At 41.0% G+C, this 25,275-nt stretch overlaps 2 protein-coding genes across 12 annotated transcripts in view; one reads left to right on the top strand and one right to left on the bottom strand.

Moving 5' to 3' along the window:
* The first annotated feature begins 589 nt into the window (after positions 1-589).
* Positions 590-20,504, top strand: LOC124067767 (putative methyltransferase NSUN7). Of its 2 annotated transcripts, XM_046405357.1 has the most exons (13): positions 591-1,160; positions 1,825-2,206; positions 7,203-7,261; positions 10,550-10,680; positions 10,806-10,958; positions 11,556-11,739; positions 12,622-12,856; positions 13,394-13,537; positions 13,901-14,002; positions 15,404-15,542; positions 16,150-16,258; positions 19,120-19,384; positions 19,747-20,504. In XM_046405357.1, exons 1-13 carry the CDS (start codon positions 1,092-1,094, stop codon positions 20,172-20,174), a joined length of 2,400 nt encoding a protein of 799 aa, XP_046261313.1. In that variant the 5' UTR covers positions 591-1,091; the 3' UTR covers positions 20,175-20,504. The 2 variants fall into 2 exon arrangements, with proteins under 2 accessions (XP_046261314.1, XP_046261313.1); XM_046405358.1 differs by lacking the exon at positions 16,150-16,258 and having other exon boundaries at positions 590-1,160; positions 19,747-20,118.
* Positions 20,505-20,506: 2 nt separating this feature from the next.
* The window catches only part of LOC124067765 (amyloid beta precursor protein binding family B member 2), a 35,100-nt gene continuing 30,331 nt past the window's right edge, over positions 20,507-25,275 (bottom strand). For 8 of the 10 annotated variants that reach the window (XM_046405347.1, XM_046405350.1, XM_046405349.1 and 5 more), the window contains 4 exons: positions 23,531-23,611; positions 23,315-23,430; positions 23,011-23,193; positions 20,507-22,528 (listed from right to left, as the gene is read on the bottom strand). In XM_046405347.1, the coding sequence (XP_046261303.1) occupies positions 22,352-22,528; positions 23,011-23,193; positions 23,315-23,430; positions 23,531-23,611 (557 nt within the window). In that variant the 3' untranslated portion in view covers positions 20,507-22,351. The remainder of the gene's footprint in view (positions 22,529-23,010; positions 23,194-23,314; positions 23,431-23,530; positions 23,612-25,275) is intronic. The other 2 variants (XR_006844817.1, XM_046405348.1) reach the window with 2 other exon arrangements.

Raw genomic sequence — 25,275 nt, 5'->3', positions numbered from 1 at the left:
GAGAAGTGTGAACCCTGCAGTGTGGATGGGCGTAGCAGCATAGGCATGGATGGAAAGACTGTTGATGAAATGACCATATCCATCCATTTTCTATACCGCTTATCCTGAAATGACCATATGCTTCCCAAAATTTCACTCTTCTGATCACCACTTAGATTTACAAACAGAATAGGAAAATCACTCTGTTGATACATTTAAATAAGCAATGACTAACCAGTGGGGGAGTGGAACTAAGTACTTTTGAACAATTATTATTTTTACATTTCAAAGAGAAATGTTGTACTTTGTATTTGACAGCTGTAGTCCCTTGTGTCTTTGCAGAATAAGGTTTCGCAAACAAAACATAAGTTTGTCATGTTAAACTGCCCAACAGCATATAAATGGTTTAAAATTAGCTAAATCTCAGTCAGTACAATACAATATGAACATGCTGCTTAAATATTAATTCTTCAATCGTGATAATATAAATATAAGTAATAATGTAATACTCTTAAGTGTAAAGTACAGGTGGGGGCCCAGAGTCGACTCCTAAGCAAAGTGCCCATAACTCCTTGCTACCTACGCCCCTGCGACTGCATTAAACTTCCTGCTTGGATCCCTAATTTTGAAACAGCAGCTGTACACCATCTGCCAGTGTTTTAGGTTTGTGTATCACTGTCAACCAGTGTTTCTGTTAGCTTTCGGTTGACATAATGCTCTGTAAAACTTTAACAAGCCCACACTGTTCCAGATAGATAGAGGACATTCAGCGTTAAGGAGATTAATTGTTGATCCGTGAAGAGCAGGACCTTGAATTAGCATGCGGTTGGCTGCCATGGTGATGGGAGCCTGCTATTCCAGAGTTCTCCACAATGTTGACATTGAACCAGAAGGATTGTTTTTAAGTGGACACACAACCCCAAACACGTAAACGCATTTTTTTAATAAATGAACGATAAGAGTGACGCACGCTTATGAGCAGCGGATGCGATAAACAAATGTGGAGACGTCCATTACTTCGGAGCGGAAACAGATTTGTAACGGGAGGGGAACTTAATTGGGAGTTAAACCTTTGCGTCAACACCAACAGTTGACCACTTGCACCAGTAAATATGCAGAGTCCCAATGCGAGTAAAGTTACAGAAACTCTCGGAGAGAAAGCAGGACACTCTTCTCATAAGGTAACGTAAATTGCAACGACATATTTTCTAGTTTTACCGCTGCTAGCAGACAGTAACGCAGCTTGGTCAAATCAATGCCGTGGTTAGCTAACACAGTCATTTCAGTTGACTGCTTTAACCAGTCATTCCCGAAAATATGACGACAGCTTCACCTACCTTAGTCATAGTTAGCTAATGCTACTTACTATTGTTTTAAAAATAATTCATACTGCGCAGAATATTTTTAAACTAACAATAGGTGTCTCCGTACTACCACAGTTGCATTTTTGGATGGGGTGATTCAATAGTTAACTAGGTCACAATTTTGAAGTGATTAATGTTACCAAATCAAATTTTATGCACCCTGGTCTTATACAAAGCAAAGATAGTGATGCCTTCAAAGTATATTTTTTATTTTATTTTATATTTTGCACCTTGGCTGTAATGTATAATGTTATATGTATAGTGTAAAATAATATTTGGATGGAATTTTGCAGTAATATTTGTGGCTTTACATGTATCCATAAATACGTTTTTGAAGTCATTTAACGTAATTATGGCTATAAATTTACCATTATTTTTGGTTAAGTCTGGTGAGGTAATTACTATTATAAATTAATTGATTTAATTTTTTTGTTTCATTATATTGTCTGCCTTTTTATATTGTGCTTGTTGTTGTTTTCAGATGTCAGAGGGAAAACACATCTCTAAGAAAATGATAACAAATAAAAAGGTTGGTGGGTGGCCCAGTTGCTCTTCCAAATGCAAGACAGGAAAAGCTGGCTCCCAGATACCAAGCGGCAAGGACGCGACTCATTTGTATGACCCATCCAGCGGTGATGTCCCTGCTACTTCTACTGATCTCCAGACAACCAGTCAAAGTCAGCAAGGTTTTCCAGACAAAGTCTTCCTGCTGGCATCAGTCATCTTCCAGAATAACCACCTGGAGAAGCCTGCTAACCATCAACTGGTGAATTATGGCAAAAAGAGAGGGCTCCCAATACCTGAAGTCAAAGATGAGGAGATGCAACGTAAAGCGTACGAACTGGCCTTCAGTACACTTACATGTGAGTGTATGAAGTTGGTTGAATATGCTGAGCATTTTGTCATTATTGTTTTTCCCTTCTCCAACCTTCACATCTCTGACCGGATGTGAATGCAAACGCAGTTCATCAACATTAGATGGCACAGACATTTTCAATATTAAACAGAAGTTTCAGTAACCTTACACATAATAGCAGCACCAAAGCAATATATTTATAAAAGATAATATTAATAATGACATTCAATATCCACGATATTTAAAATCCATGTACACTGACATGATAGATTGTGTGTTCTGGATGAGTGAGGACAAAAGAAAAGGGTTTTCAGCAACTGCTATTTTGATACATTTCGGGTGCATTAAATTGCAAGTAAAAGCTATTTGATTCCAGGCAAACAAAGGGCTGTTTTAAATGAGAACGAACAGCCATGAGGAAGTTAATTGACAGGTATAATTGAATCTAGATAGATTGATGAAGGACAAGTAGAAGAGAAAAAAATGCTTGAATGACTAGGGGGAATTCTGTGTGATACTACAAATCAATTTGGCCCATAATCTGTTATCTGAGACTAGGGTGGTGTCTGGGTGACAGAAGTCACAAGGCTGTATAATTAACATGGTGATAAGGGAGGAGAGTCGAGCCGAATGTCAGTGCAGGAAGATGGCTGAAATCGATTTAATGTGTTCGCAGTGGAAGGAGAGGTCAGTGTAGTAGGAACAACTTCATAGCCATGAATGATTTTCTTCCTTCTAACTGTCCATCCTCTGAACTTGGATAAGCCTCTGGCTTTGTTTCCCACAATTAATGCAGATCACTTTTAAATATCCATCATGTTGAGCCCCAGCACCTTGCTGCAGTAACCTATATTGGTTTTACAGCTGTAGGCCATGGTACTTACATTACAAGTTGAAATCGACTGGATTGCTAAGGATAAGAAGAGGGTACTTAGAGATTTTATTGCCAGGACATTGTTATCATCAAAAACCTTTCATTTCTTTGGACAAGAGGATGACTGTATACACTGTGTAACTAGCATGAGGATTGCTATTACTGTAGGCGCATGAAAACATTAATTTTCTCAAGAGAATGAAATTGAGCTATATTCAGAGGCAAAAATTGCCTGCTTGAGCTTCAAACAATTACTATATACTGCATTTCTTGTTAAATTTAATCCTCCTTTTGTTCAGAGCTTACTGCGGAGAAAAATATTCTCTGTTGTGTCAGTGCTATGTTAGTATAGTTCTACACTTGCACTTACTTACACTTGCTAGACTCTGTTCATTTTCTGAAATTCAGCTTGTTGAAGTTTTTTTTTATGGTATGATATGGTCCAAGTGTAATAGAATTTCCTGCATCTGCGGAGAAGTCAGTTTCCTTTGTACCTCTTATTGTATTTTGCACCATGAATTTACAGTACATCAGAGTTAACACAAGAAGGGCAGCTTGGCACTGATTGTTCAAGAAACGTTACTCGTTTTGAGATGCGATTGTCGATTTGCCTCCATCACATATTTTGGTCACAAGTTTCACATGATTAACCTGTGCTGGCTGTCTGGTGGAATTGGGTGCAGATGAAGCGACATAGCCTGGAAGCTAATGTTAATCTCTCTTCGTCCTCCTCCTCCTCCTCCTACAGACAGCCTGACCATTGGTGCTCAAATTGAGTTGCTAGTGGCACACACCTGTGCTGCTAGTTGCACGCACACTCACACACACACACACACACACGCACACAGACAAATCATTCGTGCGCGGCCTTAGAATGACTGATTTGAAATTGAGCTGAAGTCAGTTGTTAACCGAGGGAAGAAATGCTTCAGCAGCGAAAAACATGCAGAGCAAAATGCCACTGAGCTTTGGTATTGATCTTGTGATTATGACTCTTATCTGCTTAAAACAAAAAAGTTGCCCGTTGAGCTCCGTGTCGGTGGCTGAGGACACAGGGTTGTCTGCTCCTGTGATTGTCTGTCAATACTGAAATACAGGATGAGAGCTGGAGATGATGTTTATTCTGGTGTAGATTTGACATTTCGCAGACAAAGACGAAGCTGAAGTTGCCCAAGTGACAAATGTGAGCGGTCAAGTCCTTTCTGCTTTCCCTCCTCTGCCTCTCCTCCTTCACTTCACTCTGTCTCTTTTTATATCTTCAGGGCTTTTTGATTTCTTTGACCTCTCCAAGTCTCTTTAAAAAGCTGTTTTTTTTTCATATGAGTGACTGCTTGATCACTGACCTCGAGGCAGGTCATGTTGTCTGTCGAGGTTTCGTTTGTTGTTGACTCATACTTTGCTTTCTCAGTGCTTGAGGTATGTGCAGATGTTATGCTGTGTAAAATAATTTTTGTATACATTTCTATTAGTAAAAATTTAGTTGACCTTGTCGCTGGCCACAACATTCTCTTTTTGTTTCTCCTCCTCCTTTCCTGCTTCATATTTTTCTTTCTGCTGGCTTCTCCTCTGAGAATTTCGGCCCCATTGTCTGAACAGTCCAACTGCTTTGCCAGACGTCCTTGTCAGATGACTGGGGCTGCTGTATTCTCTGTGTGCAACTAGAAAGGTTCTTTGGACCACTTTGTGTTACCCTGGATTTAGAGCACAAAAGAGAGAAAAGCTGTCTTTTTTTGTCCTTGACCAGATCAGAGCAGCCACCGCTATTATTCCTCAGCAAATATTAAATTCTGCAGGTGGTTACTATATAACATGTAAGATTGACTTGCCCTTTAGTCCAAAGGTGATTTTTTTTTTTAAATTATACCCTGTACCTTTTTTGGCCAGTCCATTGATAGATTAATGTGCAATCGTGTACACTGATGCTGAACATTGTGAGACAATGACCTGGCTGAAGAGATCGGGAGCCTGCATTCAGGTCTGGCTCTTTCACGAAGGATTTATTTGACTACAGTCACCATCAGTCACTGCTTGTTGTATAATACCTGGATGGAGGCCACAAAGCCCAAAACCTCATCGCGAGCCCTGTGATGACTAGTGCCTCCTGCTGGTGTGAGAATAACTTCTTGTTAGGCTGAGTTAAAGTCATTTTATGCATGTCAAAAAAATTCTGTCTTGCCCCCCAAGTAAAGCCAAGGTGCTGTGTCGGTTGTGCAAAGATGTCTGTTCTAAGTGATGTGTAGCCGAATTTTCTGTGTGACATTTTTATAGCACGTGGAAGACTATGACCTCTACAGATCGAACCGTCATGTGTTTCCTCCAAGGTTTGTGCCGCCATTTGTGCACCGAGCGGTTATCGCTTAAGGACTTATCTAAGTCCTTCTGCAGTAATGGCCAAGAACGTAAACCACATTTAACTTTATCTGCTTTAAATTAGACCATTGCTTATGATATGCCTTTATTTTCTCAATAAAAGATAAGCTCTGTTATGTGAAAACATTTATTTGTGTGTGTATATGTGGAAGTAACTGCACTACATGCCAGCCGCCTGTGTGGAAGCTGTGCTTGTCGACAGAAGCAGTTTGGCTTTGTATTTTCATATCTGTTTATTGACGTTGATTAAATTATTGAAAGATAACTAATAATATAAATTCCCCATTATCAGACCAATCAGACCCAATGTAAAAGCGACAGCACATGACACATACTGCACACCAAACTGTTTTTATGCCAGTGCCATAACCACATTGAACATATCAAAATCTTGAATATTTTGTAAATACTCACTGTGCAATATTGATAGATTGTACAGTACCTGCAGAATATAAATGTTTTGTTTGTTGAATGTTCTTTTTTATTTTACTTTACTTTTTTTTTTTTTTACTTACTGTTAATGTTTCTGTTGCACCTTAAGGATTGTATTTAAATCTCGTTGTACTTTGTAATATGAAAGTGAAGACATTCCATTCTGTTCTATTCTATTCTATATTTGTTAAACCCATGGATTTTTACACTCATGCAAACATCCGCACCTCATTTCCACCTTTTATTAACACCTCTTCTGTAACATAAAGAGGCTTTTCCCAACCTCACTAGAAACACATCCACTTTGGAGAAGATATGAGGTTTTTTTTTTTTCCTCCATTTCCAGTGTGTGTAATGAGCAAACACTGTGCCTGCATAATAGCTTTGGAAGCAGCTCGTCTTTATCCTAACATTATAAACTAGATCTCCATCTCCCTTACACTGAAAAGTAGAGCCCACTGCTTAAGGATAGGAATGGAAGGGATAGGTCTTCATGTGTTTTATGTATGTTCCAGAGAGGAAACATCGTGTAGGTGAGAGAGAGACAGTTCCTCCCTTTATGATACGATGGCCAGGCCAGGGGGATGAAAACAAGATTTGATAAAGAAGGTCAAGCACAGTTTAACTGTATAGCCATGGATGAAAAGGCAAATTCACATAAACAGAAACAGATGATATATCCAATGTAGATTTTCTAATAAGTATCAGTATAATGTAAGTGTTAAAGTGTGAAATAATAAGAATATAAGATAGAAAAAATGATACAAATACAGTCTAGTCTGGTATGAAATACACGCGTGTCCATTATATTTGGCTTCACTGATCATCTTTAGATGTTAATTAAAGATGATTATTTATTATTACTGCAGATGCCACTAATTTGTCCTTCAGTTGTACACCCCTGCACACGACACACACAATAAATGAAAGAAGTTAGGCAAATGAATAATCAGATTAACTCTAATTAAACACCAAATAAGCATTTAATCATGGGAAATTAACACCCCTCTAATTGAATTTTCTCTTCAAATTAAATCGCAATCAATTGGGGTGCTTCTAGGAGCCTTTCTGTTCTCTCTTTTTTCAGTTTTCATCCTTAGATATGGATTTGTAACATATATTTTACCAGTTAATGGATAGGAGTAATTTCTTGTGGCTCTATCTCACACTGCAAATGAAATAGTCACGATTGGTTTCTAGGGATAATTAGACACTGATATAAACGATGACACTTTTATGCATCATTATTACTCAGACACATAATTAGTAATGGAAATCCTCATTTCCATCCTTCTGCCTAATCTTGTTTTATTTCGTTTCTGCACAGATCAAGAACTGCTGGAGGACATCATGATGGATAGCCGCCTTTACCTCACTCAGCCCATGGTAAGTGACTTGTACAGGCACAGTATTTTTTTAATACAGCAGTAGTTTTAGAGAAGTAAACATGTTATTATGTGACAGAGAGGCACAACTGTCACTTTGCTACAGGAAATCAATGTGCTTTTGATACTGAGAATAGCTGGACTTGAGTTTTGGTGTTTACCATGCTGTTCCTTTGTTTTTAGCTTTATTTACCTTGACTCTTTGGCTCTTTTGACAGAACTTCACTCAGTGCTCTTCAGTATTCATGTCCTGCCGTTCATACTCCACATCGTCTTTGTTTTGCTCTTTAGACCTTACCTTCATCAACTTAGAAAGCGTCTCATGACTTCCCATTCCCTAACCCAGTGCTTCTCAAATAGTGGGGCGCGCCCCCCTGGGGGGGCGCGGTGCGATGCCAGGGGGGGCGCGTGTGACCCTGGGGAACATGCTTTTTTTGCCGTACTAGAATAAAGTGTAATTGCACATCCACTACAGTAGTTGGCAGTGTCGCTCTCATTGTCAGAGTGTGCGCAGGGAGTATTAGCTCTATGGTGTAGCGGCTTTTTTGCACCGAGCAGGCGATATGAAGTGCAGTAAGCGAACCCTTAAGAGACAACATGAAGACATTTTTAACAGGGATGAGAAGAAAGGCGGAGAGAGACGAAGATAATGAGACAAAAGTAACTCACCCGAAAGCTAAGACGAGGAAATATGATGAAGCATATGTAGCGCTTGGCTTCACTGTGACTACAGTGGGAGACGACAGACCGGTGTGTTTACTGTCTAAAAATGTTGGCAGCGGACAGCATGAAGCCAAATAAATTAAGGCGCCACTTGAAGACATTACATCCCAATCATGCTGATAAGCCGCTGGAGTTTTTTCAGCCAAAACGTGCCGAATATTGCCAACAATCATCCCGCTTTGTGAATGCTACTTCAGTAAACCAGCGAGAATTGTTAGCATCCTATTATTACATATTATTATTATTACTATTATTTATAGTCGCGGGGGGGGGGGGGGGGGCGCGAATTGTTTTCTACTTGCTGGGGGGGGGGCGCAACAGAAAATAATTGAGAAGCACTGCCCTAACCTAATCAATGACAATCACTTCCTTTGGAGTAATAGTAAACGATACTATGTGGCAGAATCTGTCTTTTTCTTCATTGTGTTTATGAAACAAAACACCCCATTAATTACTGATGAAATCAAAATTGAGTGACAACCCAGGGGCCATGTCTTTGGATGTGATGTATGGGTGTATCATACACAGTGTCTATCCTACACATGACCTGGAAGTGGTGTGTGCTGAATCTTATTAGTGATACTAAGACTATGTTGCTTAGTTGTATAAAGCACAGCCGTGAACCTGCAGCTGTGAAACAGTCGAAGAACACTCTTCGCTTCTTAAATGAAGAGGTATCCTCAGGGGGAGATTGGCATGTACTTTTGCCCTACTTTTAACACTCCACATAAAAGAGGCTGTGCAAAGAGGAGGGCTACTCTAGCGTTTTCTTTAACGGTCTGGATGGTGGTAAAACATGCACAGAGCTAGTTTGTGTGCACATAGCTGGTAGAGAAGGAAAGTATTGAAAACAAGAGGTCATGAATGTGCCAGCAGAAAACAGAGCTATCACAGTGTGCACATTGTAGACAACCTATGTCTGCTTCAGGGAAGGAGCAAATATATATACAGACATTAATACACATGAATGTGTGTTTGCAAAGCAATCCCCACATTGACACACAAACACACACACGCACGCAGTACGCTCACACTGTAGTCTTGTGAAATATGGCCCTGGGTGAAATGAATGGGTCTCCCAATGTGTCGGTGGCAGGTCGTTACTCTGCATCCCTCTAGCGAGACAATAAAGCCCAGACACAATGAGACAGTCTTTAGAACTCACTCACACCTCCTTTTACACTGCTGGCATCTATAAAGTTCAACCTTGATAGAGAAAGGAGGAAAGAGGTGTGTTAGAGGGAATGGGCGGACTGAGAAAAGGAGGCACCTAAGGGTACCTTATGAGAATGAAAAATGAAGATATAGTCAAACTTGCATGCTGAAAGAGCCTGAGGTGCATTTGATCACAATGGAGATGAGAAAATCCTTTGGAGGATAGATATGTGACATTGTGCTATTCTGGCGCATTTAACATGAAATTGGCCCAAGCTCCATGCAATTATTGATAATTACACGTATTTACATCACATTGAAAGTAGTTCACATAATACTTTGTTCTGGTAAAAATCGATATGTGTAAACTGAGACTGAGTAGTACATAGTGCTCTCTCATAGATTCAGAATACTTGACTAAATTTTACCATCTAGCACAACATTATTTTGAAATCAATCTTATTGCTGCATAATAAAATTGAAAATGAGTTCTAGTAAAGTGAGACCAAGTCAATTTCTTATATCATAGGCATGTTTACTGTAGGCCAGTTTCCCACCATGGGACACTGTTGCCAGGCAGCTTAATGACTGGGAATTTTCCCACACCCAAGGGTTTAACCTTGGTAAAGGGCAAGTGGAACTTGGAGTACAGAGACGAGAGAGGACAAGTGGAGTGCCACAACCTGTCTCTGAAACTGACCTTTCCAAAAATGAAATTAAAAGCCTCTGGAACGAATAAGCCCTGGCTAATTCCTTGGCTGATGCGACGATCTAGCATCTCGGCCCATTAGCCCAGTAGTGAGGATGTTGCAAGCTGTTGCTGCTGTGGAACACCATCTGCCACGAGTGCTGCTTGTGCCCTCCCACCCTTAGGGACAGAGAGGCAGAGATGGAGAGAGGCTAGAGAGCTGATCTCTTCAGAAGGAATGGAGATAATTGTAGAAGAGGAGAGGTAGAGACGTCACTCAGCATTCCTTCTATGTTCAATTAAGTGGCAGCAGTTAGGTCATGACAGGACATCCTTGAGATACTGTTTCTCTGTGTGTGTATTTGTGTTTGTGTAAGTGTCTGTAAACTGGATAATTTAGTCTCTAAATCAATACAAGTAAATTGTATCGCTGCACTGTACCCCTCATTAGGTAACCAAACAGAGCAATTACCAGTCCACTGTGAGTTACCTGTTAAATGTCAGCCTTTCTTTTGTGCACATGTGCGTTCTAGACGTGTACTATATGCAGCTAACCTTTGCGGTGTAATTCACAAAATAAAGGTTGTGTCTCACGCATGTTATTAAGAATTGCCAAATTTATCTACTACCCATACAGCCTCTATTCATGTTACTCCTTTTTCATTTTTCTTTTGTTAAAACAGAAGTCACAAATTAACTGTACTTTTTGTTCTTATGCTGTAGCCAGATGATCAGATGAGCCTTGTTGCTGTCATGCTCTATGACTTCCAGGACAGAAAGTTTCTCCCATGGGAACACCTTGGCAAGGAGGAGATCATAGAAGAAGTTGAAGAAGTAGAGAACTACCTTCTCAAGTAGGCAATGAAAAATAACAGAAATTTACTAAATCTAGGAGACATCCCAATTTCTGGTGCAGGATTATAACAGAGAGTATAAACTGAGGGGAGAAAAATTCTTTGTGTGTGTGTGTTGTATGTAGGTTTAAAACCAGGCTAGCAGCCTCTCTGGCCCGCTGCAGGATCAAACATGATCTCTTGTCTATTTCATGTATCCTGCCTGAGAGTGTGAAGGTGAAGCAGAAGAGATCAAGCAGCCTCCCGCTTTACGCATGGGTCAATGCGCTGAAGAGCAGGTTGGCCTAGCACGCTCAAAAGTACACTACTTCCGCACACACTCAGAGACAGATTATGTAGGACCTGCAAACCTCTACATATGTACAGGAATGCATTGTAAGCACATATAGGGTGTGTGAAAGTCTACACACAGACCTTTAACTTGGTGCTGCCCAGTGTTTTATGGGCCAGGTGCCTAGCTGACATCCAATTAAACCATTTGTGTGTATGTGTATGTCTGTGTGTCATTGTGTGTGTGTGTGTTCAAATGTGTGTTCTCGTGCTTGCCTCGACAGGCTGATTCAGTTAGTTGTAAATCCTACTACTGTGGACAGATTCAATCAGCAACAACCCTCAGCAAGCTCTAGGACTGTAAAGGTCACCTGTTGGGACTAGTGGTGCATGGGTGTGCGCGCGCGCGTGTGTGTGTGTGTGTGTGTGCATGCATATATGTATAATCCAATGCCTTTCGTAGCACCTTTTACTTTCAAACTCTTGTAAAAGGCCAAATAGCAATTCTACACACCATTATTATCTATGATGACAGTCTTCTTTTCTCTTCCACCTTTCACCCTTATACTTTCTCTGGGGTGTAATCTGCTCTCCTTTGCTCCCAGCCTTGATGAGGTCCAAGGTGGGCTGAAGAGTGCAGGCTTCTCACAGGTGAAATCGATTGGGCAGCTGGAGGGCCAGACCTTCTGCCAGGATCCCCACTGTGGGGATATACTGGTATTCCCTGCTCAGCTGAAGGCTCAGCTGCACTCCACCAAGCTGCTTAGCGACCACAAACTCATCATCCAGGTACAAGCTGCAGAGAGAGAGAGAGGAGGTTCCTGACAAGAGCAGGCTTCTCCCCATAGACTTAACACAGTTGTGGAAATCTGTTCATCCCCATCAATCTTCCCTCATATTTGTGACTTCACTTTCCTCTCACCTAGAGCAGTAAAAATTTCTCTGATCTGGGCGGGAGTGTGCGGTTTAATCATTTAATTTCTGCTCCATTAAAGTCAAGCTGCCGTGCAAACTGTAAGCAGCACCAAAACACAATTAAATCACATTTTTTCAGGCCAAATTCAATCAAATATTCAACACCACTGCCTAATTAATCACTTCATTCTCTCTCCATTTTATGAGCCTCCATCACACTTTCTCTTTGTTTTTCTGTCTTTTCAAATGTCCTTGTTATTCTTCTCCATGGTTTGTCTTTCCTGACAAACCATGTGATCTGGATACTAAGTACAGAAACTCAAGCCAGCCCAGTAGTTCCACAGGGATATGTTCAGTGCTATTTCCAGAGGGGATCTCTTTGATTGAAGGACATCTCTGTTGTAATCTAATTGCACTGTTACTCTTGTTCTTCCTATGTATTCCCATTTTTCTCCCTCTCCTCCTCATCTCCCCTCAGTACCTGTTTTACACAGTAGCTCCACACTTTCTCTCCCTCCTCTCATATGTGTTAGTGCCTCAGTTTTATTTACTGCTCTTGTACAGTGCAACTTTTTCCTCCTAATTTCTGTTTTGCTAGTTCGACAATGAAAACACTTTGCAGTGTTTTCAATGGAGAGAGAATGAAGTGATTAATTAGGCAGTGTTTTCATTGTGCAGAAACCATGAATCCTGAAGTGTAGGATTGAAGTGTTTCTTTCTTTATCAAACTAATGCTTATACTCAATGTGTCTGTAGGATAAATCTTGCTGCCTGGGTCCATATGCGGTATGTGCACTGCTCCCAGAGGAGGGAGATGTTCTTATAGTGGGCTGCTTCTCTGCCCGCACTGTCTCCCACACTGCCTCCCTAATTGCAGAGAAACAAAGAGCCAACTGCAATGGCCAGCCCACAGTCTACGTTTGTGTGAGCAATTGTACAGACACTCAGAGGGAGGAGCTACAGCAGGCCGTGACTGCCATGGGCTGCAAGAGTAAGCATAAAATGGATGTGTTCATGAGTACAGTATCTGTTTATGTCTTTGTATGCTGCGTTTCTTTGACATTTATTTTGGAGTGGTAGACGAAATGGTACATTAAACATTGTGATCTAATTAAAAATACTGAAAAACAAAATCATAAGGCCCATTATGTAGAAGTTATGCCATAATCATAATCATTAACCATATATGAAGTAGTTTTGGCACAACTTTTGTAAGTGCTGCAACCACTTACAACAGTTGTGCCAAAACTAAAACCAACAGGATGCATGTGGAACAAATACCAAAAATTAACCACTGCCACGAAACAATTATAGAGGAATCTCTAGTATCAAAGTGTGATGACCTGACAGTGCCTGTCTTCTCAGCTAGTTATTAAGGAAACAATGAAGCATGTGATGCTGATATTTTTGTAATTGCAAAAGACGCCCTCAAACAAGAAATATAGAGGGACAATTTGAACAGAATTTAAGAATTAAGCCAATGCAATGCAAATGTGGTTATCGTTAAACTCTTTGTCATTCTGTTCAGATGTGAAGCTGATACAAGAGGACTTCCTGTCTTTGTACGGTGGTGACAAGCGACTTCGGAAGGTTCGCGTTATCCTTTTGACCCCCAAGTGTTCTGTGTCTGCAGTCAGCAACCCAGTTGAATTCATACTGCGAGAGAATGGAGGTACATAACTATTTGTGCCCTGCAGCAGAGACAAAAAGTGTCAATTTCAGAAATAGATGTTGCAACTTACATCACATCACACATTACACAAGGATGGCAGAGCCAACAGTGCCATCAGGACGTCGACAGTGCTTGTGTAAATTATTGTCACTGCCAGAAGGCACAGACAGAAGTTTCACACCGCAGGTTTAAAATAATTATTGATGAGCCACTCAGAATCCTCATAGGATGCACATGCTAGCCATTAGATGCATGTAATTTATATTGGAGTTATACATAACTCATACTTGATGCCACACACTCAACAGATCAGTTAATAAAAGCGAGACTGTGCTCTTTTGAAATGGTTCTCCATTTTTTCAGACACAGACCTGCTGCAGGACTTATCCCGGGGCTCCATAGCCCAGAGCAAACTGGAAACTCTGGTAACCCAGCAGAGGAAGGATATCGATCACGCCTTGAAGTGTGAGCGTCAAACCACCTGCTCTTGAGTTGACATGCACACACTCAGACACGCATCATATGCTCAGTTGGGAGCATGAAGCCTCTCTCACCTCTCTGACACAGTGAAGCTTATAGTTCCTAATTATCTAATCTTGTATGCCATTACACTGAAGCCTGTGGTATCCCTGGGACATTGTCTGAGTCTTAATTAGGAATGCTAATGTTGCTCTGCGCCGGTCAGCTAGAGTATGCTGCAGCATTCCTTGCATATTTTAAACAAGTGATTAGTGATTCTGCTTTGTATTGCATATATTCTGTAGAAGTGAATACATCAGAGGGACCTACTTTAAGTCACATCATATTGTATTCTATACAGATATTACAGATCTATTCTGCAGCACCAGTGCTTTTCTGCTCATTTGTGTTCTATGTCTTTATATTTTATATATTTATATTTTATTTCATTCAGTAGCGTCTCCATAAGCCACACTCGTATTTTTTTGTGCTCTCCTTTCTGTGCTGGTCTGAGTCACGTTCATGGAGCAATCTTTCTGTTAGGGTCAATGAAAACCAGCTCCTCTCATCATATACCAATCGACCCTTGTCTGCGTTTTTGCCAGAGTAGATACTTTCTAACAGAACTGTTAATTAATGGTGGGTGTGTATTGAGATTCTTTGGCTTAGTCGAGCCTCATTTCAGTCTCTACACAGTCGCACTGGTAGACTAATGTGCACGCTGCATATACAAACATACCTCCATAGCCATTAATAGTCATAGCCATTAATTCACAGCTGTGAGGTGAGTTTGTTGGAGAACAGGATATCTCACACCTCAGTCTTTTCTTCTTCTTGTTTCAGGTCCTCTTCCTCAGAGGGGACATTTCACATTTGTTTCAAGCTGATTTCCCACATCTAAACGGGTTTTATATGTTATCAGCTCGGTGTTAATTGTTTCTGTCAGGCTATAATTAGTGAGAGGGAAGAAATCAAAGCTCAAATGAAGGAATGCCCCATAGCTTCGCAATCTACAAGCCAGCAGCAGCTGAATAAGATGAGCCATGTACGTACATAACCAGTGCAAAGAAATTAATATTAAAGAACCCATTTCTTCAAAGGGAGAGCTTGATGAGGAGGATGGCTCAGTTTGAATAATCAAATTTAATTGTCATAAAATGGGAGGAAAAAAGTTTCATATTTAATGTGTGTGCGCTCATCTGTCCTCCTGCTTTAATTGAATACAAGATGAGTTTCTTGTTTACGAGTGTGGTCTCTTGTCAGTGATGCAGGTTTATTTTAATGTTTTAGGTATGAGATATTTTTTTAGATTTATTTGTTTCTAAATGATCAGAATAGTTAAGTGTTGTCTACATTTATTCATTTATATCGTTAGTGTGTTGATGAAATGCACACATTTCTGTATAGTCCCCGGGGTTTCGGCAGTGGTGTACTCTACCTGTTCGTCGTATCGAGAGGAGAATGAGGAGGTGGTGAGCAGAGCTCTGAAGCAAGCCAAGGCCCACTCAGATCAGGAGGGAAAACCAAGAGAAGCTGCAAACTTCAGGTCAGTCTTCATCTCTGTGCTTCAGAACCTTGATGTACTCTCTGCACCTCTCTCTGTCGTTCTTCATCTGTTTGACTTGCTGTCTGTCAGCCTGTTGGGTTGTTTGTCTGTCTTTCTTCAGACAGGCTTCTGTCAAAGTCTCAGCACACCTCAAGCAGGAACTGAAGGAGATTCAGTGAGAATATAATCAAAGGTGCCAGTTTATGTCTCTAAATGCTGTGGAAAGGGCAGAAACAAAGATTTTCAGTCGGCTAGATTTCTCATAGGCATATTGTATTTTTTTCAGTTGTTTGTTTGTGTGTGTGTGTGTTTGTGTGTCTGTATATGTGGTTTGAAGAACTCAAGACATGTTTGAGTTTACCATTCCTGTAGACTTGACTCTGACTGCAGTAAGCTGGCCTGGTGTGCTCTCCATGCTCCAGGCGATCATAAATAAAACACATGCAATGTTACTGGTATGGATCACACTGGTTTTACCTAAATAACAGGTTGGTTTATGCGCATTTACCTACTTAGTTAATGTGGCTTGTGTTAAGTTATGTTTTTAGCAGCTGCCTCAATGTGTTTGTTTTCATACGTTATTTTTCCGCATGTGTGTTTTATCCAGGCTTAGTCCGTCCCCCTTCAGCCTTCCTGACCATGCTGAGAACCCCTTCTTCATGTTAGAGTCCTCAGAAGAGAGCAATGGCTGTTTTCTGGCTGTTATCAGCAGAGAGGTAATTATCACTTAAACAGAAATCTCACAGAGCAAAGAAGTGATTTACCCTGATGAACTGACAGAGAGAGGATGTTGTCTGCATCCCCAGTATTCCCTATATTGAATTTTAGGTTTTATATATTATTAAGTATAGTAGTGACCACAAGAAACCACCATGGCTCAGAAGTGGAGCCAGCTTAACATTTTTTGAGGTGCATGTTCTCTAGGTATTGCCTTCGAGGAACACTGTCATAACTGTCTTTAAATGCAGAGTCATAATTTATTTCTGCAAAGTGTTGTGGTCTATAGGATCATTTTATTTCTTCAACAGAGTTGATTGTAGCTCCTTCAAAAAGTTACTCCACCAGTGTGTTGCTGCTGCTACTTCCAGACAGTGTAGCCAAAGAGACAAGCAGGGACAAATTTTGCTCATTTAGCATCTGGCCCTGGCAAGCTGTTTGGACTTTATTGACATGAAAGTACCAACATTGGCGCAGGACCTGACCATGGACTTTCCCAGTATGATGCCAGAGTGTTAATTAGCTGACTATTAAATGTGTGAGTGGCTATTTGTTCAGTGGTGCAGAGAGAAAAGATATCTGCATACAGGAAGCGGGGATTATGATGAAGCAGGTATGCTGTGTGGTCTGCTGTCTGTCAAATACAGTTCATCCACTGCGAAACTGAAGCATGTTTGTCTCGTAAGTGTAGAAACAGAGCCCTCTGAATGTCTCTTTGTGCAGAAAGGGGAAGGCAAGCTGGGAACCAGGCTACTGAAGATGAGATCAGGTGAAAATAAGCGTTACTGTGACAAGCTGTGACAGGTACTTGGTGAAATTGTTGAGACAGAAATAAAACATAGAGGAGGAAAGAGGTCCGTACAAGAAATGAGAATACTGGGTCACAGACACAGGTGTCTTGTCCGAGTCTGATCAACGGGAAAGTGTGAGATGTAGGTGTGCTGGAATGAGTGTTGAAATGGGGGGAAAAAAACTGCTTCAGAAATAGAAATCAGGTAAGTCAGGATGAGATGAAAAGATCAGAGGAGTGAGAGTTTGAGCCTGCGTTGATCTTGGATTTCAGAAACCAGATTCAGTCAACTTTTTTGTGTGTGAATATGCCCATAAAATGCCATGAAATTAGCCACTGACTGTAAAAGTGTTTTTAAGGGGACTTGGGTTTATTGTAGCCATTTCAGCAGTGGAAGGAGTTTTCTGATAAATTCTCTTCTCTGATGAACACTAATCACAATAGTGTCTGACTCTGTTGTCTCCCTCACCCTCGCTCCTCCTCTATCTCTTTATTATGTATGGTGGTGCTTTTTTGTTGAGACAGTAAGATTGTTACAGGAGGTAAGCCCAGCTGTAACTGGCTGTATGTGCAGTGTGTTGGAGTGGATATTCAGGGGTGGTAAAAGTGCATCAGCAAGCCTCATCAAGTCTGTGTGACTGGGCTTCCCTACATCCTCGTAATCCAAAACATACCCCTTCACATTATGAAATCTGCTTTTACGCTTATGGAGTTATTAAGCCATCTTACCCCCGTCGGGTGTGACGGAGCTCTCCCACATTGAAGTGTCTGTTTCTCTCTAGCCATCCATCATCTTTTATACCTCCACAGATAGGAATGAAAAGATAATCAAAGTGCTGCAATGGAGCCTCGAACGGGATTTTTTTTTCTCCTTACCTCTAATAAACTCAGCTAATCAAAAGTTATTGTGGTACTCTGAAAAGCGCCATAAAAATAGCAATTATATAAGTGTTTGAATGCTGTCTGGTTTACATTGACTGCCATAGTATCACCATATGGCTGTCCATACTGAAACAGCTGGGAACAATAAAGACAGTCGAGGGTTGTGTTTCTGGCCTAATTTTCGGAGGACACAGAGCATGTCACAGGTGGATGGACCCTGACCTCTGAATGAAGAATTTGGAAAATATTAACAGGAAATTCAGATCCTTACACTTTGACTTTGTATTTCCTCTTTGTCTAAGATGACTTTCATAAATTTTGCATGTAGCCAAGATATATTGGACCTAATGATTTTGAACGTGAGTATATATTCAGCTCTAGGGTATACCGTGCCAGCTAAGTTTGGCAGAGTGTTGAAGGAAATGAGAGATTTACAGAGTATGGCATACTTGGTTAGTGGAGATGGAGAGGAAGTGAGATTTACAGGGGTGAGGGGGAAGAAAGGGAGGCAAGAGGCAAGAGTGTCTGTTGAATAATTCACCACCCTCTGTCTGTATGAGTTAGCATCAATGAAGTCCAGGGCGTCTACCAAAGACTGCATTACAGCAGTGCTTCTGAAGCAGGCTTACCTGTGTACAGAGTTTATCAACGCACAGAGGCACATGTGCCAAATGCACACTTGTCGTATGGACGTGCACCCTTTGCAGTATGTATGCAGTCATACCTGTGTGCATAAGATTACAGACAGCTTGTGTAAGCGCAAATATATGCATTTACGTTAAGCGTGCAAGTGAGCACTTATAAACAAAATACACACATAAACCCACACAAGCTGCATGTCCCTGTTGTGTACACTGTGCTTGTGAATAATTCAACCATTGAGGACAGCAGTAGGTTGCTCTGTGGACTGATGCTGAGACAGCAGGTGACCTGCAGCCAGTAGCAAGGACATGGTAGCTCTCTCCTCTCCTCTCCCCTTCTCTTTAACCTCTTCTCTCTGCTTTTCCTTTACCAATATTAGATACAGTGTGATGACAGAATTTTGCTTTTTGAGGTCATATGGTACCAGGAGAGCTATTGGTATGCTTCAGGGTATAATTTGTGTCCCTTCACAAATACATTTTTTACCATAACATTTTTGGTCATGTCTCAGAAAATAAAAGGTTTTGTTTTGTCACTTCTTTACAGCCTGAGCCAGTGGTTGAAGAGACACCACAAGAAGTGCTCCTCAGGGCAAATGCCAAAGGCATACTGGACAGGATCGGCAACCAGCAACCAACCAGAAAAGAGAAGCGTGGTCATGCCAGCAGGACGACAAAAACAACCCATGCTTGCACCTCTCAGCCCCAGCTCTCTGTCAGTATTCAGTCCAAAAGCGCCAAGATCAAGGGCAGCAACAGTACTACTGCGTGTGGACATCAGGAATTTCCCAACAGGCGGCAGTCATCAAAAGGTGCGCATGATTATTTAAGTCTGATATCTTATGGGGTTCCTACAGCTGATTAAAGGAGTAGTTTTGGTAAATATACTTTCTTCACTTTCTTGGATAGACTTGGATAGGAAAATTGATACTGGTTTCATGTTCATCTGTTTAATGTGAAGCTGCAGACAGCTACAGCTAAGCTCACCACCTCCTTAGCCATATATTCATATTTATACAAATACAAGATTGGTATCAATCTTGTGCAGAAGTAGTCAAGCATGTAATGTCTTGTACTACTATTCATCATCCCATTTTCGCATGGCTTTCTGTACTTTGATATGAAATTCCAGTCCTCTCACTCCAACCTCTCCAACCTTGTTTGTGTTCTTCAGGAAAGGCCAAAGCTTTGTGCTTGCAAGCCTCAAAGAACGCTGCATCCCATTCCTTCTCTTCCTCAAAACAAGAAAGCACCAGCTCTTCCTCCTCCTCCTCTTCTTCTAAACCAGAAAACATGACACCCAAGAAAATCATCACACCTGTGTTCAACATCACAACTTCCACCCTCACTATGCATCCCGCACCTTCTCCTGCTACCCCACGGGCCCCACTTGTACGTCGCCGCAGAGCTCATCAGGAGGTGCTGAAGCCTACAGTGTTCACCCTGCCTCCTGATCACTTCCCCAACTTCTTCCCCCCTCAAAACAGCACAAGAGGATTCTGCCACAGCTTCAATTACAAGTGGAGACCTGCTCCAGCTGTACACCTCTCTTGCTCCGGTCTCTCCAAAGCTGCTGTGGTAAAACCCCGGCCTCTGTTTTGAGCTCACGAACACAAACACAAGACAAGTGTAAAAGAAGTATTAACCTTTGTGCCAAATTCTTACCCGAGTAAAATCAGTAGTCCTAAAATGTTTGCCAAATTACAAAATGCGAGTCACCTTAAATGCTTGTAGAGCCATTACCACTTGTTATTATTACAATGTCTTCATGTGCCATAAAGAACAAGCTTACCACAGTCAGAATTTAATCAAACTGCATATATTTATAGGGCTGAGGCAATGTCATTTCAGTGTCACTGCATGATGAATAGCTATTACATGGGGTTCCACTGACCTGAAAAATTAAAGGACATATTGAGCAAGCTAATACTATGTTCTTTTGGTAATGCGTTTATTTTCACAACAGATTACATTTACATCATGGTGTCGAGATGAGTGAAGAACAGAACTGAAATGATTTACAGTTGTTTGTTTGTTTTTCTTTTTTTTTTTTTACATTTGTGTCAGTGTGTGTGTTTCATTAAGATCCTTGCATTCACAGAGATCATGTTGAGTGCAGGTGGTGGCCCAAGCCATAGGAGCAGCTGACAACTGCTGAATGTGCGTATGTGTGTGTGTGTGTGTGTGTGTGTGTGTGTGTGTCTTATGTTTGTGAGTGTGAGTAGACTGGTTGGATTTACTGAGAAAAAGACACTGTAGTTAACCCTTACTGACTGACACAGATTTGATCTTTTCTATGCTGTCCAAGCAGGGCAAAACACTGTTGAGTACCACTGTTCATATAGCTGCAAGCGCTTCACATCTGCCAAAGTAAAAGCCTCTTGAATATTTCTTTTTTGCTACCACATAAATCTTGGGTGTATGCGTTAAGATTCCTGAGGAAATTGTAAAAATCTGAACATAAGTAATGTAACATTCTTGAGCTTTGATACTTAGTTTTTTTTTGTAATGTATGCAAAACAACAACAACAACAAAAAAAAACAAAACAAAAACCCACAACTAATTTAAAGCTTAAAAATACATTAAAAACCCTTCCTTCGCTGAGCTACTCATCCATCAAGGAATGGAAAGTAAAAACTGTTGACTCACCATCCTAAATTGTGATTCTGGAAATGGAGCAGAGATTAGCCTTTTAGTCAGGTGTAGGTTAGAGGCCAGATTTTTGTGCCAGTGTAAATCCAGTCATGGTCAGGTGGAGATGACTTGTGCTGAGAGTGTCTGTTTCTTGCAAGTTCACCAAGTTCTTCTTGCTAAGACACTTAATATCTCATCAACATAAAACTTAGCCCGTCAATAAAACATGCAAAATGAAAACCTTAATTCTCTCGTTTTCTGTCACCAACACCTCATTTCTCCCTCATATATACAAATCTTGTGCCCTAAATTCTCTCTTCCTACCTACAATCATTTACATACATTTCATTATTACAATCACTTCATTCATCATCAAAGGAGATATTAAGGTTTTGCCATTTTCAATTCTGTCATCGATGAGATGAAAACATTTATGCCATTTTTTTGGGGAGGGGTGTGGCGTGTCGCTAAGTCATGTCTGTCTTATAGTATTCACCTGTCAAAAATCTGTGACAGGAAGACGACACCTTTTCTGTCCTGGAAGCTTCTGTAGCTTGGCGTCTCAGGTGTCCAGTCCTGGAGCTCTGCCTGTGCTGATGGCTGTTTTACAGAAGGAGACAGAACATGAAAGAAAATTGAATAACCCCTCGGTTAATAGAAATTGGATCTTTGTCTTCTGGGTTATCCTGTATCCTGTCTGTAGAGCGCTTGATCACGTTATCCATCTCGCCCACATATACGCATACAGTAAGGGCTGGTGAAGCCAGCATTTGGTTTCCACTTGGACACAGCAGCGTTCAAAGGTCAAAGCTCAGCCAGTGACACCAGCTTTTTCCATTCCTCTTCATGAAACAGATGACTTTTCTTCTTGTTTTTTTTTCTTGCTTGCTTTTTTTTTTTTTTTTTTTTCTAACCATCAGGCATACTGGATGATTGCCTCTTTTTCCTTCATCTGCAGTGGTGTTTGTTATCATATATAATATATATCTATATATGTATATATAGATATATATATATATATATACACACACACACACACACATCATTGGTTATCATGGTTGGTACTGATTACGTGTTGTCGTGGCGATAGTGTGTGAGTGGTGTCCTGGTGGCGGCTAGGGGGTGCTGTGGTCACCGGTGACGGTCATTGCTGGGGGAGTTCTGACGGCTGTTTCTTGGTTTTGAGAGTGTCTATGAGAGACTGGACGCCACGTTTCACGCTGGTGGTCACCCGGCGGGTCACTGAATCCGGAGAGGGTGAAGAGGAGGTGCCAGCGCGTTGAGAGGGCGGCCGTGCCACCAGACACTTCTGGTAGCGCAGCTGAGACAGAAGAGGATAAAGTTAAATGAGATTTTATCACTTAAGTTTTATGTTAAAAGGACAGAAATGTTACCTACCTACCTGCAGCTAGTGGGTCATTTATTTTGGGAAATCTGCCCATTTGCTTTCTTAGTAGCCAGTTAGCTTAGCGTAGCATAAAGACCGAGCTTAGCCCAGCACAGTCTGGCACCTAACCTAACCTAGCCAGCTATGGCTAAACTAAGCTACAATATGTCATTTTGACACACTGGATTACTTTGTCCAGCCAGGCTAGCTATTTCCGTTCTCATTCTTTATGCTAAGCTAATCGGGCGTAGCTTTATATTTATCGTACAGACAAGAAAGTGCTGTGAGTCTCACCTAAATCTTGGAAAGAAAGCAGCAAATTGTATTTTCCAAAGTATTCCTCAGAACACTAAACCTTTTCATATTTCATCTAACATCATCTCATCTCATGGTAAAAGAATAAAATCTGAACTGACCACACATGCTGCCTGCACAGCCTCAGACACACTGCCTGCGTTGGGATCACACCAGAAGATATGACACTGGAAATGCTGGTTCCCAGTGTCCATGATGAAGGCAAATGTGTGCACATCCCGTCCCACGCCCATAAAGGACAAGAAACGTACACGACACTCCACCAGCACGTTCTCTTCTTCTTCCTGCACACACAACCAAGACCAGAATCAGATCTTGACTCTGAGCTCCACTCCATTAGATGTGTCTCTCTAATCAACGTTATTGATCTGATACTCTTCAGTACAGCAAGAAAAAGTCCCTTGCCTTTTCTTTGATGACAGCCAGAGTCGTGTCAGCAATACTCAGTATGACAGGAGTCCAGTCCTCTTTGCCTGTGGAGGAAAGGAGGCTGTCTATAGCCCCATTTATGACATCCATACCTGAGGACACAACATAACCAAGAGTGAGACAGTATGTGCAAGAATTTATTACAGGATGCAGCATGTGCGTGCATGGGTTTCAGTATTAATTCGGGTTTACCTATGGGGCGGGACACAGACGTCATACCCAGATACAGCACATGAAACTTCTGCACCAGCTCAGTCTTTGGCATGGGAAACTCTGCAGCGAGAAAACACACGCACACATTAAAACACACGCACAGATACCCCACAGGGAATTTTATCACACAACAACATCTGACGCAAAGTTCCAAAAGATAAGTCCACACATAGTAATTGGCTTGAACTAGAGAAATAAACAAGCACTGATAAATATTTTTATATTTTAGGATACTGTTGACATGATTAGAGTATGACAAATATATTCACACAGAAAGCAGCAGATTTTAAAGTTTTCTGCATGATAATCCAGTTGTGCCTGTTTACATAATTGCCTGCAGGCAGAAAAGATTGCTGTACACATTGAATGGGGATGATTAAAGATGTTGTATCACCTGTATTTCAATCGGCACAGACATTAATAGAATTTACTCTCAGGACCTCAATATTAACACATCACGCAATAAGCTACATAAACTTGAGATTACTGGCCAGGTAAAATGTACAAACTATAAGTGGTTAAATGTTTAACTAATGATTATTACTGAGCCTGTCAAACAGAAATGTTCATTACTGTAGAATGGCACATCCAGTAAATGGGTGATTGGGGACATTTATATACAAATCCAACAAGATCTGTTATTTGATTTGGGTGTACTTTGTTTTGAATGCAATGTTGAATATTGAAAGGCCAGATTCTAAAATGTCTCACACAGGTCAATTAAGAGCTGCACATGTTAATGCCACTATATGCATGATTTTCTATCTTTGCAACTTCTCCATATCATTCTCCGTGTTTTACTATCAAAAAAGACTTTGTGTCACAGTGAGATGGAAGCACAGAAAAAATCTGAAACATTTCAAGAATGTTGTAGTCATTGAAACACTGCATACATAATAACCTTCAAGAAACGGCAGACTGAAAATCTGTGTTTCGATGCCTTTTCTGGTTGAAAGCTTCAGTCCTTTTTTCACCTCTGACCACATTCAGTATTAAGTGTGCTTGGTTGTAGTTATGTCACAGTGTCCTGGGATACACCAGCACATCACTTCAACAAGGTGAGAAGTTAATTTTGCACAATGCACATCTTCATGACTTGATTTTCAGAGATTAACAGCTCATCATGAACTCATCTCTGTGTGACCAGTGTGGACTGAGTAAGGGAAATCAGTCAGGGATAATGGCTCTTGCCTGGATTCACCTCTGCAGGTATATGAATGATGAACAGTGAGTTTCTCAAATGTGAATTCCATATTTAAAGTAGGTCTCGCACAGGCCATATTGGATGACAACAGCAGGGCCATGTTATCCTGATATTGGCGTTCATCTCAAATTGTTCTATGCTAATCTCCTAAAATGTGCACCAACACAGGATTGGACACTCCCAGCTACCCTGAAGAGCTCTAATCCAAGAACAAGAGCTGTTTTCCATCTGCTGTTTTGTGCTGTGGATGGACCTCTAGTACTAAGGGACTGGAATGGACTACTTCAAGGGAATCACCTCTCACTGGATACCAACTGATTATTCATCTAAAAGACCACAGGTCCAACAAGCTATAGCTTTAAAAGATGTAAGGGATCTTTCACCAATAAGTTCTTTGATCCTGGGGTTGGGATGTGTGCTGTGGAGCACCAGGCCTATCCTCAAAGAAACACTAATTGGGTTTTAATTAGGTCGACTGCCTCTGTAAGTGAAAAGCCGATACAGTTCTTTTATATTCTGA

Source organism: Scatophagus argus, chromosome 12 (assembly GCF_020382885.2).
Source record: "Scatophagus argus isolate fScaArg1 chromosome 12, fScaArg1.pri, whole genome shotgun sequence".
Lineage (NCBI taxonomy): Eukaryota > Metazoa > Chordata > Actinopteri > Scatophagidae > Scatophagus > Scatophagus argus.
The sequence above is the reverse complement of the archived record's forward strand: the minus strand, read 5'-3'. Positions and strand labels throughout refer to the sequence as shown.